Source organism: Besnoitia besnoiti, chromosome V (genome assembly GCF_002563875.1).
Source record: "Besnoitia besnoiti strain Bb-Ger1 chromosome V, whole genome shotgun sequence".
Lineage (NCBI taxonomy): Eukaryota > Apicomplexa > Conoidasida > Eucoccidiorida > Sarcocystidae > Besnoitia > Besnoitia besnoiti.
This window is the reverse complement of record NC_042360.1, coordinates 800408-819329: the sequence shown is the minus strand read 5'-3', so window position 1 is coordinate 819329 and position 18922 is coordinate 800408. Positions and strand designations below refer to the sequence as shown.

The following is an 18922-nucleotide window of genomic DNA, read 5'->3' as shown; positions in this document are numbered from 1 at the left end:
GAAGACGGCAGCAGCGCGGATCCAAAGAACGGGAAGGATATTGCTATTCTCGTGGTGCTAGTAAGAAAGAAGCTCGTTCTGGTGTCTTTCTCAGAGCCGTTGGGTGCACTGCTCCCGAAACAGAACGCCTGGCGATGTTCAGCGAGGAGGCCGTGCGCTCGTCATCTGGCGTGGGAAGGAAACACAGAGGGGCCTCAGTGAAACTGTTCCGTCATGGGCCGGGTCACGGAGGGAAGGCCTGCCTTTCTGTCTGTGTTCGCGTTTTGTCCCTCCTTTCCTCCACGAAGGGAGGACAAACAAAGGTTTCGTGTGGAAACAGGAGACTCCTGTGCACAAACAAACGACTGAGACTTCTCGTGACGACTGCGAACGTGCGACGGACCCACCCGCATCCCGCAATCCTCCGTTTCGTGAGGTTTGAACTGCAGGTAATTTGCCCCCCAGGACGTCTATCAGCAGCTCTTGCTTGTCGGGCAGCTTTGTAGCGTTGCCTCAACAGGTCGCTTGAGTACAGGCGTATTTCTGAGACCCTGAGTGTACCTCACGCAGCTCCAGCGCCCACACGATCAAATGGTGTATGTCTTCCCTATTTGTATGTGTTTGGTTAACTTCCCGTGTCTGTGCTTGTGGATGTGTCGGTGTATGCGTTGTGTGAGGTCCCTGCAATGCGCGCCTGAATGATGACACCAAAAATTAAGAGCTTCGCCGAACAAATCGTGTGGAGACAACCTAACATGCACTACCATCTGAGGGCGATCGTTGTATTCGTACTTTGACCATATGTGTGGAATTCTTTTGTCAGTTTTTGTTTTTCGGATGTCCCTGTTGATACCGTCTCTTCAGTGTCATCGTTCCTCCTAACCTGTGTTGCAAACATTCCTTGTTTGTTGCTCCTGGCCAAATGACGCATTCCAAGGGAAAGCAATCGACGTTTTCGTGGATGCTCGTCCTGTTCATCTTTCCTATCTGGCTGTCCGCTGATTCTCCACTACTGCCCACCAAACCCAACCCTCCGAAGGCATCTTGGCGAGGAACGGTACCAGGGCACTGTTCCATGGCTAACCCGGAGGAACTACAGACACTAGTCTGCGTCCACGTCTCCCACTCAGTCCCCCCCCCCCCGGCTACTCTCTCTGTCTCTCCTTCAATGTTTTCTCCATGTTCCGCACTTGCTTCATAATCCGGACGCTGGGTTTTTTTGGTAGCGTTCGCTGGTCTCACCAGTGTCGATACCAGAATGCCCGTCTGTCGTCCTCAAGCACCTTAACTCATGTCATGCATTTGACATAGAGTCTCATGGTGTGTAGCTGAAAACGGCAGCGTCCCAAATCATTTGATCCGGTTGAGTGAAGACGCTTCGGCGTTGCTCCCGGCTGCAGACTTCCATATTCCTAGTCTTGGGGGACCTGGCTTCTCGAGACAGCCTCTTTTGGCGCTCCAAGAAGGCCGACTCACGCTTGTGGGGGTGACCCTGAGAAAAACCATGGAAGTTTCAGTCTCTTGTTTCAAGTTGATAGGAGCTGTTTGGTGTGTGTCATTTGTGTTTGATTGTGTTGTTGTGGCAGTTTTGTGGCAAAGAGTCGTTTCACGTGGCGTTGTAGCGCGGTAGTCACGAGGTAGTTTCATTGATAGCGTATAGCAGCACGAGCGACAGCGGGGGGATGATACAGGCGAAGAGAGGATCGGGTGAGCTGCGGTTCCCGTCTCGAGAGAAGGGGCAGGTGTTCGGGACGCTGGGTTTTTTTGGTAGCGTTCGCTGGTCTCACCAGTGTCGATACCAGAATGCCCGTCTGTCGTCCTCAAGCACCTTAACTCATGTCATGCATTTGACATAGAGTCTCATGGTGTGTAGCTGAAAACGGCAGCGTCCCAAATCATTTGATCCGGTTGAGTGAAGACGCTTCGGCGTTGCTCCCGGCTGCAGACTTCCATATTCCTAGTCTTGGGGGACCTGGCTTCTCGAGTCAGCCTCTTTTGGCGCTCCAAGAAGGCCGACTCACGCTTGTGGGGGTGACCCTGAGAAAAACCATGGAAGTTTCAGTCTCTTGTTTCAAGTTGATAGGAGCTGTTTGGTGTGTGTCATTTGTGTTTGATTGTGTTGTTGTGGCAGTTTTGTGGCAAAGAGTCGTTTCACGTGGCGTTGTAGCGCGGTAGTCACGAGGTAGTTTCATTTATAGCGTATAGCAGCACGAGCGACAGCGGGGGGATGATACAGGCGAAGAGAGGATCGGGTGAGCTGCGGTTCCCGTCTCGAGACAAGGGGCAGGTGTTCGGGACGCTGGGTTTTTTTGGTAGCGTTCGCTGGTCTCACCAGTGTCGATACCAGAATGCCCGTCTGTCGTCCTCAAGCACCTTAACTCATGTCATGCATTTGACATAGAGTCTCATGGTGTGTAGCTGAAAACGGCAGCGTCCCAAATCATTTGATCCGGTTGAGTGAAGACGCTTCGGCGTTGCTCCCGGCTGCAGACTTCCATATTCCTAGTCTTGGGGGACCTGGCTTCTCGAGACAGCCTCTTTTGGCGCTCCAAGAAGGCCGACTCACGCTTGTGGGGGTGACCCTGAGAAAAACCATGGAAGTTTCAGTCTCTTGTTTCAAGTTGATAGGAGCTGTTTGGTGTGTGTCATTTGTGTTTGATTGTGTTGTTGTGGCAGTTTTGTGGCAAAGAGTCGTTTCACGTGGCGTTGTAGCGCGGTAGTCACGAGGTAGTTTCATTGATAGCGTATAGCAGCACGAGCGACAGCGGGGGGATGATACAGGCGAAGAGAGGATCGGGTGAGCTGCGGTTCCCGTCTCGAGACAAGGGGCAGGTGTTCGGGACGCTGGGTTTTTTTTGGTAGCGTTCGCTGGTCTCACCAGTGTCGATACCAGAATGCCCGTCTGTCGTCCTCAAGCACCTTAACTCATGTCATGCATTTGACATAGAGTCTCATGGTGTGTAGCTGAAAACGGCAGCGTCCCAAATCATTTGATCCGGTTGAGTGAAGACGCTTCGGCGTTGCTCCCGGCTGCAGACTTCCATATTCCTAGTCTTGGGGGACCTGGCTTCTCGAGACAGCCTCTTTTGGCGCTCCAAGAAGGCCGACTCACGCTTGTGGGGGTGACCCTGAGAAAAACCATGGAAGTTTCAGTCTCTTGTTTCAAGTTGATAGGAGCTGTTTGGTGTGTGTCATTTGTGTTTGATTGTGTTGTTGTGGCAGTTTTGTGGCAAAGAGTCGTTTCACGTGGCGTTGTAGCGCGGTAGTCACGAGGTAGTTTCATTTATAGCGTATAGCAGCACGAGCGACAGCGGGGGGATGATACAGGCGAAGAGAGGATCGGGTGAGCTGCGGTTCCCGTCTCGAGACAAGGGGCAGGTGTTCGGGACGCTGGGTTTTTTTGGTAGCGTTCGCTGGTCTCACCAGTGTCGATACCAGAATGCCCGTCTGTCGTCCTCAAGCACCTTAACTCATGTCATGCATTTGACATAGAGTCTCATGGTGTGTAGCTGAAAACGGCAGCGTCCCAAATCATTTGATCCGGTTGAGTGAAGACGCTTCGGCGTTGCTCCCGGCTGCAGACTTCCATATTCCTAGTCTTGGGGGACCTGGCTTCTCGAGTCAGCCTCTTTTGGCGCTCCAAGAAGGCCGACTCACGCTTGTGGGGGTGACCCTGAGAAAAACCATGGAAGTTTCAGTCTCTTGTTTCAAGTTGATAGGAGCTGTTTGGTGTGTGTCATTTGTGTTTGATTGTGTTGTTGTGGCAGTTTTGTGGCAAAGAGTCGTTTCACGTGGCGTTGTAGCGCGGTAGTCACGAGGTAGTTTCATTTATAGCGTATAGCAGCACGAGCGACAGCGGGGGGATGATACAGGCGAAGAGAGGATCGGGTGAGCTGCGGTTCCCGTCTCGAGACAAGGGGCAGGTGTTCGGGACGCTGGGTTTTTTTGGTAGCGTTCGCTGGTCTCACCAGTGTCGATACCAGAATGCCCGTCTGTCGTCCTCAAGCACCTTAACTCATGTCATGCATTTGACATAGAGTCTCATGGTGTGTAGCTGAAAACGGCAGCGTCCCAAATCATTTGATCCGGTTGAGTGAAGACGCTTCGGCGTTGCTCCCGGGTGCAGACTTCCATATTCCTAGTCTTGGGGGACCTGGCTTCTCGAGTCAGCCTCTTTTGGCGCTCCAAGAAGGCCGACTCACGCTTGTGGGGGTGACCCTGAGAAAAACCATGGAAGTTTCAGTCTCTTGTTTCAAGTTGATAGGAGCTGTTTGGTGTGTGTCATTTGTGTTTGATTGTGTTGTTGTGGCAGTTTTGTGGCAAAGAGTCGTTTCACGTGGCGTTGTAGCGCGGTAGTCACGAGGTAGTTTCATTTATAGCGTATAGCAGCACGAGCGACAGCGGGGGGATGATACAGGCGAAGAGAGGATCGGGTGAGCTGCGGTTCCCGTCTCGAGAGAAGGGGCAGGTGTTCGGGACGCTGGGTTTTTTTGGTAGCGTTCGCTGGTCTCACCAGTGTCGATACCAGAATGCCCGTCTGTCGTCCTCAAGCACCTTAACTCATGTCATGCATTTGACATAGAGTCTCATGGTGTGTAGCTGAAAACGGCAGCGTCCCAAATCATTTGATCCGGTTGAGTGAAGACGCTTCGGCGTTGCTCCCGGGTGCAGACTTCCATATTCCTAGTCTTGGGGGACCTGGCTTCTCGAGTCAGCCTCTTTTGGCGCTCCAAGAAGGCCGACTCACGCTTGTGGGGGTGACCCTGAGAAAAACCATGGAAGTTTCAGTCTCTTGTTTCAAGTTGATAGGAGCTGTTTGGTGTGTGTCATTTGTGTTTGATTGTGTTGTTGTGGCAGTTTTGTGGCAAAGAGTCGTTTCACGTGGCGTTGTAGCGCGGTAGTCACGAGGTAGTTTCATTTATAGCGTATAGCAGCACGAGCGACAGCGGGGGGATGATACAGGCGAAGAGAGGATCGGGTGAGCTGCGGTTCCCGTCTCGAGACAAGGGGCAGGTGTTCGGGACGCTGGGTTTTTTTGGTAGCGTTCGCTGGTCTCACCAGTGTCGATACCAGAATGCCCGTCTGTCGTCCTCAAGCACCTTAACTCATGTCATGCATTTGACATAGAGTCTCATGGTGTGTAGCTGAAAACGGCAGCGTCCCAAATCATTTGATCCGGTTGAGTGAAGACGCTTCGGCGTTGCTCCCGGGTGCAGACTTCCATATTCCTAGTCTTGGGGGACCTGGCTTCTCGAGTCAGCCTCTTTTGGCGCTCCAAGAAGGCCGACTCACGCTTGTGGGGGTGACCCTGAGAAAAACCATGGAAGTTTCAGTCTCTTGTTTCAAGTTGATAGGAGCTGTTTGGTGTGTGTCATTTGTGTTTGATTGTGTTGTTGTGGCAGTTTTGTGGCAAAGAGTCGTTTCACGTGGCGTTGTAGCGCGGTAGTCACGAGGTAGTTTCATTGATAGCGTATAGCAGCACGAGCGACAGCGGGGGGATGATACAGGCGAAGAGAGGATCGGGTGAGCTGCGGTTCCCGTCTCGAGACAAGGGGCAGGTGTTCGGGACGCTGGGTTTTTTTGGTAGCGTTCGCTGGTCTCACCAGTGTCGATACCAGAATGCCCGTCTGTCGTCCTCAAGCACCTTAACTCATGTCATGCATTTGACATAGAGTCTCATGGTGTGTAGCTGAAAACGGCAGCGTCCCAAATCATTTGATCCGGTTGAGTGAAGACGCTTCGGCGTTGCTCCCGGCTGCAGACTTCCATATTCCTAGTCTTGGGGGACCTGGCTTCTCGAGACAGCCTCTTTTGGCGCTCCAAGAAGGCCGACTCACGCTTGTGGGGGTGACCCTGAGAAAAACCATGGAAGTTTCAGTCTCTTGTTTCAAGTTGATAGGAGCTGTTTGGTGTGTGTCATTTGTGTTTGATTGTGTTGTTGTGGCAGTTTTGTGGCAAAGAGTCGTTTCACGTGGCGTTGTAGCGCGGTAGTCACGAGGTAGTTTCATTTATAGCGTATAGCAGCACGAGCGACAGCGGGGGGATGATACAGGCGAAGAGAGGATCGGGTGAGCTGCGGTTCCCGTCTCGAGACAAGGGGCAGGTGTTCGGGACGCTGGGTTTTTTTGGTAGCGTTCGCTGGTCTCACCAGTGTCGATACCAGAATGCCCGTCTGTCGTCCTCAAGCACCTTAACTCATGTCATGCATTTGACATAGAGTCTCATGGTGTGTAGCTGAAAACGGCAGCGTCCCAAATCATTTGATCCGGTTGAGTGAAGACGCTTCGGCGTTGCTCCCGGCTGCAGACTTCCATATTCCTAGTCTTGGGGGACCTGGCTTCTCGAGACAGCCTCTTTTGGCGCTCCAAGAAGGCGCTCCAAGAAGGCCGACTCATGCTTGTGGGGGTGACCCTGAGAAAAACCATGGAAGTTTCAGTCTCTTGTTTCAAGTTGATAGGAGCTGTTTGGTGTGTGTCATTTGTGTTTGATTGTGTTGTTGTGGCAGTTTTGTGGCAAAGAGTCGTTTCACGTGGCGTTGTAGCGCGGTAGTCACGAGGTAGTTTCATTGATAGCGTATAGCAGCACGAGCGACAGCGGGGGGATGATACAGGCGAAGAGAGGATCGGGTGAGCTGCGGTTCCCGTCTCGAGAGAAGGGGCAGGTGTTCGGGACGCTGGGTTTTTTTGGTAGCGTTCGCTGGTCTCACCAGTGTCGATACCAGAATGCCCGTCTGTCGTCCTCAAGCGCCTTAACTCGTGTCATGCATTTGACATAGAGTCTCATGGTTAATTGCTGAATATGGCAGAGGTTGCGCATGGTTTCGGACATGCTTAGGGATTGGAGGTCGTGGAGCGAATATCATTTTCGCTGGTCTTTGTGCGTAGAAATATGCTTGCTGAACTGCGAGGAGGCACGCTAGGCAACCTGATTTTGTCTGGGGTCCAGCAAGCCCTCCAGCTGAGTGTTTGTCCTACGGTCATCCAAGCTGCTCATATCTGTGGGAGTGACCCATGCTTTCATTGCATACATCCTGCGGTAGTATGAGAAAAGAGGGACCTTGTCCGTTCATCTGGACACGCAAGAGACCGGAGCGTTCTGCTCTGCGACACAGTAGGCAAAAATCGAAGCGCAGATAATAATAGAAAAGCAGGTATCACAATTAGTGAAAACCGATCGTTATATGTCTCACGTTACCAGTTTATTATGTTACCCTTCCACTGGTGTCGTGCACCGTTTGTGTATATCTGCTGTTATGTATGTATATGTATGCTACGGGTGCCCATCCTCTTTCTCGATGCGCTCTCTCGAGAGATTACAATCCAGGACGAAGGGCATCCTCAATAACGAAGTACGTACGTTTACTGCTAGGAAACGGGCGCGATGTCTCTGCCAAGGGGGTGCTTTTTTCGGTATCGCCCCAAGGCGAAAAGAGAGCATTTACCACTGGAAGCCGATGAGCGGCGCGCGCGCAGCCGCCGTTTTTCACTGACAGGTGAGAAGTTACGGAAAAAAGCAGCAAAAGTCTAGCGTTGCAAAGTATTATAGTTGTATAGCAATCTCGCCCAAGTGTCTCCTGTTTGTGCTTTACATGACTTGTGCGGTGAGCGATTACGTAGATGAGGCCTTGCTAATTTGTTCGATAATTATCCCCCTCCCCTCCGCCCGGTATTTCCATTGGAACACTGTTTGCAAAAAACTCCGTGATGTAAGTGTCTGCTGTCCAACATTTGAAGCCGACAAACGAGGCCACGCTACGCATATCTCATCTTTCTCGCAGAGTAGCCGATGTGTTGAGCGATGACGTAATCTGTTGACCGGAGAGAAAACAACGATTGCAGGTCGTTTTACCGTAGTATGTTTATCGAAAAAAGGTAGAATTTCCTTGGTAGAACCGGTGAGGAAAAACATCCCGTAGGATAAACAGGTCGCTTTCGTCCCGTTGGTCAAACAGTGTTTCCGGTCTCTGCCGCGTTTCTACGTGTGGGCGTCGCGTTCAAGCCGAACGGCTCTCCTTGCACTTGTCTATTTGAGCAACATGATCGTGTATATCGAGTGTATTGAGAGCCCTTAGCGTCGCGTTACTTTGGTGTAAGTCCTGCATCCAACTGACAGGTTTCGAAAGACTTTTTGCATGTTTCACACCCAAGTCTCCGCCTCATGCCTATTTGCTTGACAAGACTCTTCTTTTACATGGGTCTCCTGGATTGCTGAACTTTTTTCCTACGAACGCAAAGAACCAGTGAATGCTCAGAGCCCGTAACGTGCAGAAGGAAGAGCAACAATCTCTTGTTACACATGAATATAGACGTGTCTGTCTTGTCAATCTGGAGAGCGGACACGCCCCCCAAGGCTTCACACTTGAGATGATATATTAAGGTGGCCGCGGCAACCTTCAGCGCCAGCCTCCCCCTCCCCTGATGATTCATAAGCACGTGGTGTGTGTGGAGGGAATCTCAAGCCGACGTGCCGTCAACGGCATTACATTCGGAAGCGGAAGAAGGCCTGCCCTACAGCTCCCGGCACCCGGAACCTCCTTCCGCAAATACCGCTTGCGGGTGAAAACTGCACGGAAGTCATACTATATCTCTTCAAGAGTGTTTGCCGCGCAGACTGACTTGGCCGCCTTGTATACGTGATCGATACGTGCTGGGTTCTTACGTACTTCCGTATGTGAACGGTATCCAGTTTTCCCTGTACTACGAGTTTCCCCACTCGGGGAACATAACCTTCACGCCTGCCAATCCGTCTTTATGACCCGTCTATCACTGTATCTCCTTGCTCTGCGGTTCTATTACGTTTCCTTTCTTGCTCTGGTTTTCTCCGAAGCCCGGAGGACTGTATCGTTCTCTTGCATTTCTCCGTTCGGTACTCCACTTGGTCATCGTTGTCCTCACTTCGCCCTTAGCTACCGTCCATTCGTTTTTCCAGTTCAACAGAGTAGCCTCTTTCTCCGGATATGTTCTGATCGCCGTCCGTGTTCACTCGAATAAGTGAAGCCATGGAACAACGCCATGGGAAGCTCTCCAGGCCGCCGCCGAGTCTGGAAAACCCCGCTGCGTGTGGCCAATGTGATAGCGAACAGAGCACACTAAGCACAAGTGTGGGATGCCTGAGTCCGTGCTGCGGAACAGTTGCAACGACGACGGCTTCCGTCAGTCCAGTCGTTGACGAAAGCCCTTCTTCAGCGGGGAACAGCAGCACTAGTCATCCCGGTAGCACTGCGTCGTCACGCGTGGACAAGGCGGATCCTGAGGGCCGCGACGAGGGGTTAGTGGGGAGAGGAAAAAACAAGCACACCGAGCTTCTCTTTCACCCAGCCTCAAGACGCCGGCCAACCTTGAGCGCCCAGTTTCTCCTCAAGGCATCTAACTACTCGTCCCAAAATGTCAACTACTCGAGTAGGGGGTCCGCAACTCCCGCAAATGTCGGGCGGTTGTCGGATGCGCTCGACTCAATAGCGCGAGAAATGAAAAGACTAGATGGGCGACGTCGACTTACAGCTTCGTCGTTGGTGCCGTCCATTCTTGCGGAGCTCAACTTGAGCCCGCGAGCGGATGCGCGCGCATTGAAACATGCTCGACGGGGTCTGCACTTGTGGTCTCCTCGCGCGCAGAGTAGCTCCGCCAAGACGTCACCGCACCCCTCGGATTTCGCGGGGAAGCTGGATATGCTAACGAAACAGCTCCTCGTTTTCTCATATTCGTTCGTGGCGTTTCATACTCTGGCCCTCCACTTCTGCCCCTCCCTCTACTCAGCGCTTCGCTTCGGCCCTCAACTCAACACCAATCCTCTTCTCCAGCAGCCCCATCCCGATTCACTCTTCGGATTTTTCTTCTTCTTCATCAACACGTCGATTCACGTCTTCGTGAAACGCGGAGTCAGTGCAGCTCTCATCCATGCAGGCCTTCTCCACCTGGCAAGACTTGTAATCGTGAGGGGAACGGGACCACAGAAGTCGCTATCGAGAAAGAAGGGGATTGCGAAGGTTCATGCGCAATTTTTGCCGCCGGCGGTCCCCTTTATGTCCAGTAGAGAGCGGAATCCACAACGTATTATGACTGCTGACGGGTATGTCGGCTCGGCTGCGCAGTCCCCTGCCTGCGCGCCTAAATCAACTTGCATTGCCAGTGCGATCGGTGATCCCTCTCCACTAGCTTTTTCAGCTGCATGGGGGCCGATTGAGCGCCCTAGAAAGCCTGAAACGGTACGGAACCTTCGCGCACACGGCTTGCCAGAAGCAAAGTACTTGGCAGCTGCCCACGCTCGGTGTCCAGGAGAAATTCGACGGCGAATGCGGTTTGTCTCACGTGTTCTAGCAGTGGCTTGCTTTCTCTCCCTCTTCGTCACCATAACAGCGTTCCTCTGGGGAGGTTGGCCAGCAAAGGCCGTGGGGTTCCCAGATATTTATCTCGGTTCCCTGACAAAAAAAGGCAGTTTCCTCGGGCCGGAAACGCTTCGCTCTGCCCTCCGTTCGCCTACAGCGGAAGCCACTCTTGACAGAATAAAAACTTTCCGCCAAGAATCGATTGTCTCGCCAACTATGAGTAGCCGATCTGTGCTGGCGAAATGGTCCCTCGATGCATCGAAGGGTCTGATGTATTATCAGCTTATCGTGTTCGCTGGTTTCGGGTTCCTCCTCGATATTTGGGGAGCGTGGACTAAGGTGAGATGCCACACCTGCCCTTTCCCGTTTTCTCTTTCTTTTTTTTTTTGAGAAGTGCGACGAAGGATACAGTGGCAACTGTAGGGATTCGTTGCCCGTCACATAGGAAACAATTCGCTGCTGTGAACAGCAAGCGAAAGCTACTGTGACGACCTCCTGTTCGAAGTGCTTCCTGTGAGTAATGTGGAATGGAAGCGCCTTCATCGTAGCGAATACCGTAGTGACTGTTCACGAGTATAGTGACAGAGCAGTATTTGTCTACGACCGAGATAGCGACTGCTCTCTGTGCCAACAGGGCAGCAGTTGGGTGCCCTCCAACTGCACTACACCGTATTCAGAACGGCCCGATGTAGCAATGTGGACGCAAAATATCCTTGGCCTCTGCCTCCCTGTTTTACGTATCTTTGGCAGGTGCGCCTGATTCGCCAGTTTCTCAGACCTCGTGACCTCGTTATTCCAGCCGTTGCCTTTACGGTCGCGATGAGCTACGCTGCAGTAAATCTCCACGGTATCCCAGCTTGCAATGGCAATGTAAGCTGCCAACGCAGTCCGAAGCCCTCCTTCTATTGTGCTATCTCACCTCAAGCCCCTGAGCAACTTAACTGCGTATTTGCTTATGGGACGCCCAGGGACGTGAATCCCACAATGCGTTCTGGCTGCATTTCTGGCTGCAAGCGGCGGCATTCAGCTATTACGGTGTCTACTATAGACCCCGTCCTTTGACCAGAAAAAAGGAGCATCTCTTCACTGCAAATGAAGGAGAAAACAGAAAGCATGAACCAGCGCATTGATGTTGCAAGGTCGAGCGTGCTGGGCGGCTCTCACTCTGCTACTCTCTGTCTTGAGCTCTTCTTCTCCCAGTCTGAAAGTTGCAGCCCCCGTTTCCCTCCGATAACCCTTGTTCGCCTGATCTCCCCCAAAATTTGCCCCTGTAGGACAAGCACTGGGTTGATTTCCGGACCCAGGAGATGGCGGCGCACGTGAACACACATACGCACGACAAAGTCAACACGCCGCCTCTGCTCTACTCCGTCTACATCCCGATGCGAGATGGGATCGAAATTGCAGCAGACGTTTATCTCCCCAAGCCTTACTATGAGACAGCAGAAAAGCTGGCGTCCCATCAGCATAGAATCGATATGCTAGACAGAGCCCTGAAGAAGACGACGGAGCGTCTTCAGGTTCTTCACTCTCAAGATGCTCGAAACAACGACAGAGGAGGCGATGCTGGACAGGTGAATCTTGGAGAGGGGCGGGACCCAAAACTGCCGAGAAAGACGGTCTTCAAAAGATACCAAGAAATACGGAATCTCCAAAGTTTTCAAGCACATGTTGAAAAGCGCTTAAAAGAAGAAAGAGCAGACTATGACACGATCCTTGCCTCGGTTAAAAAACTCCCGACCTACCTCGACATTACCAGATACAACAGAAGAACTGAGGTCTACTGGCCTTTGTCAATGCTGCGTATGTGGAAAAACCCGCGAGGAGCTACGGTGAATGTATGGAGTTTCACAGCACAACAAGCCTTCACAGCAAACGGATACGCAGTTGTAGTTGTCGACTCCAGAGGCACTGGTAAGCTGAATACCCGATTGATGCTATACAATGCATCATTTATGCAAGTTCATTATTAACCTCTGTGGCGGAACGTGTCAGTTTTGTTTCGCGGAAATCAGGTTTGCTTGGAAGGTGTGGTCACTCGTGCTGTTATTCTTTTAAAACCAATGCGAACGAGCTTTGGAGACGCAAAAAGTTACACTGCATTGACATGTTGAAGATGCTTGCACTCAGATGATAATATACTTGTTCATACATATCTGCTAATGCTTGCCAAGGGTAATGTATCTTGTTGCCACACCGCGCGTCCTGCAGCACACCACTGCCGACTGGAGAGCTCTATCCACCTACACTCGCTGAAGTTGCAGTGCCGAGTCGATTAAAGTTGTGGCCTTGTTCGCGTACAGCGAGTGTATCAGTGATGCACACTTGTCGAAGTGTTCGTGTACTCCACAACCACGGACTTCGAAGAGAGTATGTGGCCAATGACCATTGTTCATATTTGTGGAAAACAAAATCTCTACTGGTAATTGCTTTCGAGCCTGTAGGTGCACATACATGTCATAGAGTCTTGTCTCCATCTCGTGTTTTTATTGCTGTAGGCGCCTCGTTTGGCGAGCGCTACGTGGATCTGAGTGAGGTTGAAATTCAGGACTTCTCAGAAATCGTTGCGTGGATAAAGAGCCAGTGGTTCTCGAATGGGAAGATTGGAGGAGGCGGGCTCTCCTACGACGGCATGACAGGTCTAAACGCTGCAGCCGAGGGCGGAATAGATGCGGTGCTCTCATTATTCACGCCTATGCATGTATTTGGAGATTTGCTTGTACCAGGAGGTGTCATCTGCTCATCATTTCTCAAAGACTATGCAGGCATGACGTACGGATTCGAGCGAACTGGTAGTCCCGTTGCCCACATTCTGAATAATCCGTGGAAATATCCACTACATGTTCTTCTTGGAGTAAGTTAAAAGAGATACTGGAAGACACAATCCATATAGATTTTCGTTGGGAGGCAGTGCTCTTGCCAGCCTCGTCAGAAGGCGAGGGAGGAGACACCAAGCCACCCAGAATAGGCGAACTCCCCCCGAGCTCTTCATTTGTGTACGCCGGAGACTCGGCAGTGTGGTTTCCATTGCTGTTCCATTTTTGTGACCGCATAGCCACGCTCTCGAGTATTACCACTGCACTTGTATCTGGGTCCACATTCTCTTGCTGGGACATCTGCCCGTCCCTGACTAGACCAGAAATACAGATTGAACAATGCGCTGTCGAAATTCATCTGTTCGTTTCTCTAGGCTTTCACGCACAGTTATACTCGACTGTAATTTTTGCTTGCGCAAAGTGCATTTGTAGCCTACAATATTGGATTACGTGCTTGACTTACTATCTTTCCATTGAGGAGGAACCGCCTGTATTTACAAGCGGTTCCTTGTAATTTCCATTTCCTGAGCTTGGGAGAGCTGAGATTCGCAACAGCGGTTTTAGCAACAGCATCTGCTGGAGTTCTTGAAGTACTGTGGACGATGGAGGTTTTTTTCTTCTGGTTGCTTGCTGCTCTCAGTTTTCTGTGGCATTTGGACCTGGTAGCGGCGTGTTTGGCCGAGAAGGAGACTTGGCAATTGCGATTGCACGTCACCGCAAAAACTGGGACATGGCGCACACTATCAAAATGGTTGAGTACTACGACGATGTGGTTACACTGCACAATAATGAGACGGCGAGCGCGGCAGAATTTGGAATCCACGAAACCGTTATGAGAAAACTGGCAGAGAGAAATGTACGTCCCGAGGGCAGAGTGCGCAAAATCCACGCATGTCACCAACACCTCCTTCATGAGTTTCCTCTGCGGCAGTTCGAAATGGGCAGAAGGAAGCCCGAAGAAATCACAGCCGCCCTCAGCAATCCGTAGGCGTTTTCCTTGTTATCGTTTCAAAGAACCTAGACCCAGGCACAACAGATTTAGGGCAGAACATGAGAGCGCCGTAGTAGGTCGAAGTCGCATAAAGCAAGCACAGCCTCACAAGTTCTATACAGCGTGCATCATCCCACCGTTGTAGAGCACTGCGTCCACATTTCGCTGTCCCCTCAGCAATCCCGGGTACATATGCTGTCAAATCCCAGCCGAAAGCGCCTTTTGTTTCCACATGGGTATGAGCATGCTCACAGTGTTGGAAGTAGCCACTCTGCTGTCTTCGTGCAGGTTAGCGTGTATGTTGTAGGCGGTTATTGCGATTCGGCCAGTGTACGCGGTGCCTCACGGTTGTACGACTACATGAAGCGGAACGCCCCAACTTCCAAGTACGTAACTCTCTTTTGAGTCAATCGGTAACACCACAGCGAGCTGCTTCTTCACCGTACCTACGATATTGAATGTAGTCCTTTTTTTGCAGCTTTATTTGCTGTTCGTGCTGATGGTCAAGCTGTTCTTGTGCCTTTTTGTCCTCTTTGTCTGCGCTGCCCTGCGGACGCATGCCAGACTAAACCTCGCAGCAGAGAACATTTTTCTCACAGTTACTCGTTTGGCCCCCCTCCTTCGGCTTGTCCTATCTCATAACAGCATCTATGACGGCTCTATGCTGTCGGTTTTCTGCGATCCTTTGAGCAACACGTACAGTGGAGACCTGGAGACTAGGACAGATGGCGACAGGCACTGTCTTCCTTCCTCTTCTACGTGAGGACAAGCTTTCTTTCTGTTACGCATGCCTTCTCAGCCTCGCGTCTCCTGTCCTTTCCTGTCCCTCCTGTCTCTAGATCGAAATTACTACTTGGGAGCTGGAGCCACGGAGGAAGAAGATCGTGCAATCCGTACGCAGGGAGCTTCCCGTGCTTTGAAGCTGACCAGTATCTCGACGCAGTTCGCTTCTTTGACTGTCGTCTGAAAGGAGAGTGCTGGGGTGGCATCGAAGATGAACCATCAGTTCACTACTGGCAGGTAAATCAACAAGATGATGCTGTCCAGGACGTGCAAATGCTTAGGCGTGCGAGGCGGAAGCGCCACACATGAATGCTCGAGTATGTGGTCATAGCGGAGTATTAAATGTTCATTCCAGATATTCTGTCACGCGCTTACATGCGCACGCGTTCAGCTGTCTCTGAAGCCGTGTAATCAAGCTGAGTAATCACATGCATATTTATATATAAAAACAGTGTGCGTTTACACACCCTTCTCAGGAGGGTGTTTCCGATAAAGCATGCATTTTCCCGGTATGCGCGTCTGTATCCCCGATATCCCACCGAGCACGTGAGTCTTATTTGCCTTTCCGTTCCTTTCGCTCAGGTTGGTGCTGAGGAGTGGCGGACATCAGAATACTTCCCCCCTGAGAGACAGATGAGTTATGTAGACTTTCACTTGAACAATGAGAAGTTTGTGAATCTGAATCGCTTGGAATGCAAGCGAACCTCGTCGGGGGCTTCGCTTCTTGCTCTCGGAAAGCCAGCAGATGTATGTCTCTCTCCACAGTTCTCTCTATCTCTGGGTGACAATGCGGCTCCCAAGTGCCCGCTACCCACGTCTCCGTTCACAGTGCGGACGCCTGGGGCCCGAGGCGTGAGCGAGAGGACGGCTAAGCAGCCGCGAAAGCTGGATGAGAATGACATCAAAAGAAGGAAGAGCGAACAACAGTCTACGACTCTCGCGAAACAAAAGCACGGGACCGACGACACACATGGGTCTTCATCCGCTCACTCTTCCGCTCAGCCGTCAACCCCTCATTCGGCGGACGAGGCGCACATGGCGTCTCCCTTTAGTCTGCCTGTTCTGCTGCCGGCGACTTTTGATTTGCGCTTGTCGACATTTGAGCACCGACTGCACGACCTCGTTCAGAGCATCACTCTTCATTGGCAGCAGCTCCAAACGCACGTGGAGCTTCTCTTGCGCCAGGCCCGAGACCACCAGCTGACAACCGAAGACGAGAGAGGGAACCAGATTCAGCAGCCTCTAACGATCTCCAGCATTATTGGTGTCGCACTTGCTGGCTTTGAGGAGGGATGGGGCGAAGCCAGCGACGATTTACACCATGCCTACCCTCGTCGCACGGCTGCGGCACGAGCAGGGATTCAACACAGCGCACATTCCGAAGACACACGAAGAGCAATCACAAAGAAACCAACTGTTGGAAGACTGAAAGACTCGTTTTCAATCCTCGAAACAGATCCTAATGCGTACAGCATGAGCCTAGACGCCAGACGCGGCACCGCTCGCTTGCCCGAGGCCTACATCCGGCCCTCTCTCGCGAGGGAGATCCCTATCGCCGCGGGATCCGAGAAAGAGACGCTCGACAAGAGAGAACCGAGACTCACACTGGCTAAGAAACTGCTTTTGAAAAAGGTAACGCACAGCATGACTGGAAAACCGAAGGAAAGCAACACTCGTTGGCTTCACGTAGCCCGCGACCCAGGAGAGGCTGCTGATTTTTCAAGGCGCGAAGCATCTGCTCTCCATAGTTCATCCGTCGTCTGTCCACAGTGTGAACGAAAAAAAAGTCTGTTGAGTTGTACGAAAGAGGAGCTTTCGAGTCGCCTGCATTTTCTGCTTCCCGCGAAAGAGTTAACCCGCCCGTAGTCTGCGTTGCAGACATCACCACAATATCTAAAGCACTCTCTCTCGTATGCCCTTGCGTCCTTGCTCTCAGACTCCTCTCCGCTCATTTCGATTTCTGTCTGCAGTTCCCATCGAAACTCTCACCTCGTCTCCACTATGACGTGGAATATTTTGCGACAACTGGAGTCTTCAGTCGCTGGGTAATTGCACAGCATCCCTTTCGGCAGGCAATCCACTACGGGAACCGTCTATTTGCCCGGCGCGTCCGGCCGGATTTCCCCATCAACCTCTCGCCTCTTCCCGGAGCAGGGGGCGAATCGTTCCATCCGTCGCCGTTCTATCTTGATTCCATGCACGCGAGCCTTCTTTCCTGGACATCTGGAGTGCTTCTCGAAGACATGGATGTCGTCGGAAGCGCATGGGTGCACCTACAAATGTTCGTAAAAAGCTGCACAGACATATCTGTCTTCGTCTACCTCGAGGATGTCGAGGTGAACGGAGGCTACTCGCATTACGTCACGGAAGGAAAAGTGAGCCAAAAGGAGCGAGCGGAGGAGAGGCCCGGAAATTCGACAGAGAATGGAAGGGAACGGAACGCTTGGGACGTCCGCAGCAGCGAAAAAATAACCCGCGACATCTGAAAACAGCGCTTATTCATGTAGCAATGCGATATGAGGGCGAAATCTGCCCATGACCCTTTGCGTTCTATTGATGTGCATGTGCACCAGGATGGCGTTGTCCTTGTGACAGAGCTGTTGGATGTACAGCTGCACATACCGTATCCGCTGCGTACATTGAGTCCTGGGCCATGCGGCTAAGGGGGTTTACAAGCGTATGTCTGGCGGCGTCCACATTCACTCCTTATGCAGCGTTCAAGACGCCTCAGAGCCTTCCACGAATCCGCATGATGCACAAAGAGAGGACACGCGATACAATTTCCCTGAGTAGTGAAGTTCCAAATGTACGTCTTCATATGGCATATACGTGCTACAACCAAACGCATCTGTCTGTCGACGTGCGACACTAGGTGACTCGCGTTGCGCGTGGAGACTGCTCTGGCGTGTTCGTTTGATTATATATCGACTCATACTTACTCGGCATCTACACGAGGCGACAAGCCCAGAAGGCTCCTCTGTGATGTGTTGTCCGCGATTATCTGCCTACGTTTCACTTCTCAGATTGTCGTCTCTCATCGGCCGGTTAAAGTCAAGACAGAGTCGCCTATTGGCTCCCCGGATACTGTCTTCAGATCGTTCACAAAGTCGTCAAGGGTTCCGCTTAACTGTAAGACCTTTCGCCTTCCCCTCTGTGCGCTTTTTCGACAGGGTACATTTATGATTCATCGAAAAGGTGAATGACGACACATAACTACAGAGCCCCAAACGAATATACATCTGTGTGATCATATTCTCGAGCTTGATAACGGGGCGATATGAAGCCGCTTCATCGTGTGCCGTCGTCCGCTGCTTTTGTGTAATCGACCATGCAGACATAGTTTTGGGCTTGTATTTCCTGTGCACGCAGCATCGGGGGAGTTGATCGAGTTTACCATGCCGCTGGAGCCGGTCAGCTGGACCTTCAAGAAGGGACACTCAATCCGCCTTTCTCTCGCAGGGAGTGACGTGGATAATTTCGAGCCAGCGGTGCAAAACCGGATGATCCTGCCTCGTCAGTGGACTGTTATCACTGCCAACGCGAAGCTTCGCTTGCCTGTCCATCACACCAACGCGGTTGGCGATGGTCGAACTGAAGGCTAGAGATTCACATGGATCCATGCAAGCAGAAAGCATGACGTTGACTATGCCACTCCGAACCTGGGGCGTGGGCATGGTAGCGATGCCACTGCGAAGCTTTGCTTGCCGGATGCGCCGTGCCTGTTCATTAGTGCAACATAGGGCACCGTAGGACAAGCGCTGCAGATGCGCAGGCTCAAGGATGCGCGCATCAAAAAGTCACATGCATATGGAATGAATATTTGTATTATATAGGCACTGGACGAAGCCTCAGCGTGGGATCGGACGCAGCGGCCTCAACGATAACATGACGCCTGTACTAGCACGCGCCGTGTGGCATCATCAGGCGCACCCCACCATCGCCACCCTCTGTGCGATATTTCTTTCAAATATTTGCCGTCTGTTACTTTGTTTCACATCGGATAAATCGTCTTCGCGTATGAACTCTAAA

At 51.7% G+C, this 18922-nt stretch overlaps 1 protein-coding gene across 1 annotated transcript; it reads left to right on the top strand.

The window, feature by feature from the left end:
- Window positions 1-8977: 8977 nt before the first annotated feature.
- BESB_059370 (hydrolase CocE/NonD family protein) lies at window positions 8978-18495 on the top strand (the record flags this gene model as incomplete). The annotated part of the gene is made up of 11 exons (XM_029364351.1): window positions 8978-10642; window positions 11054-11173; window positions 11578-12217; window positions 12802-13157; window positions 13760-13975; window positions 14399-14496; window positions 14950-15130; window positions 15476-16525; window positions 16864-17268; window positions 17917-18022; window positions 18263-18495. 11 exons carry the CDS (start codon window positions 8978-8980, stop codon window positions 18493-18495), a joined length of 5070 nt encoding a protein of 1689 aa, XP_029219059.1.
- Window positions 18496-18922: the final 427 nt, after the last annotated feature.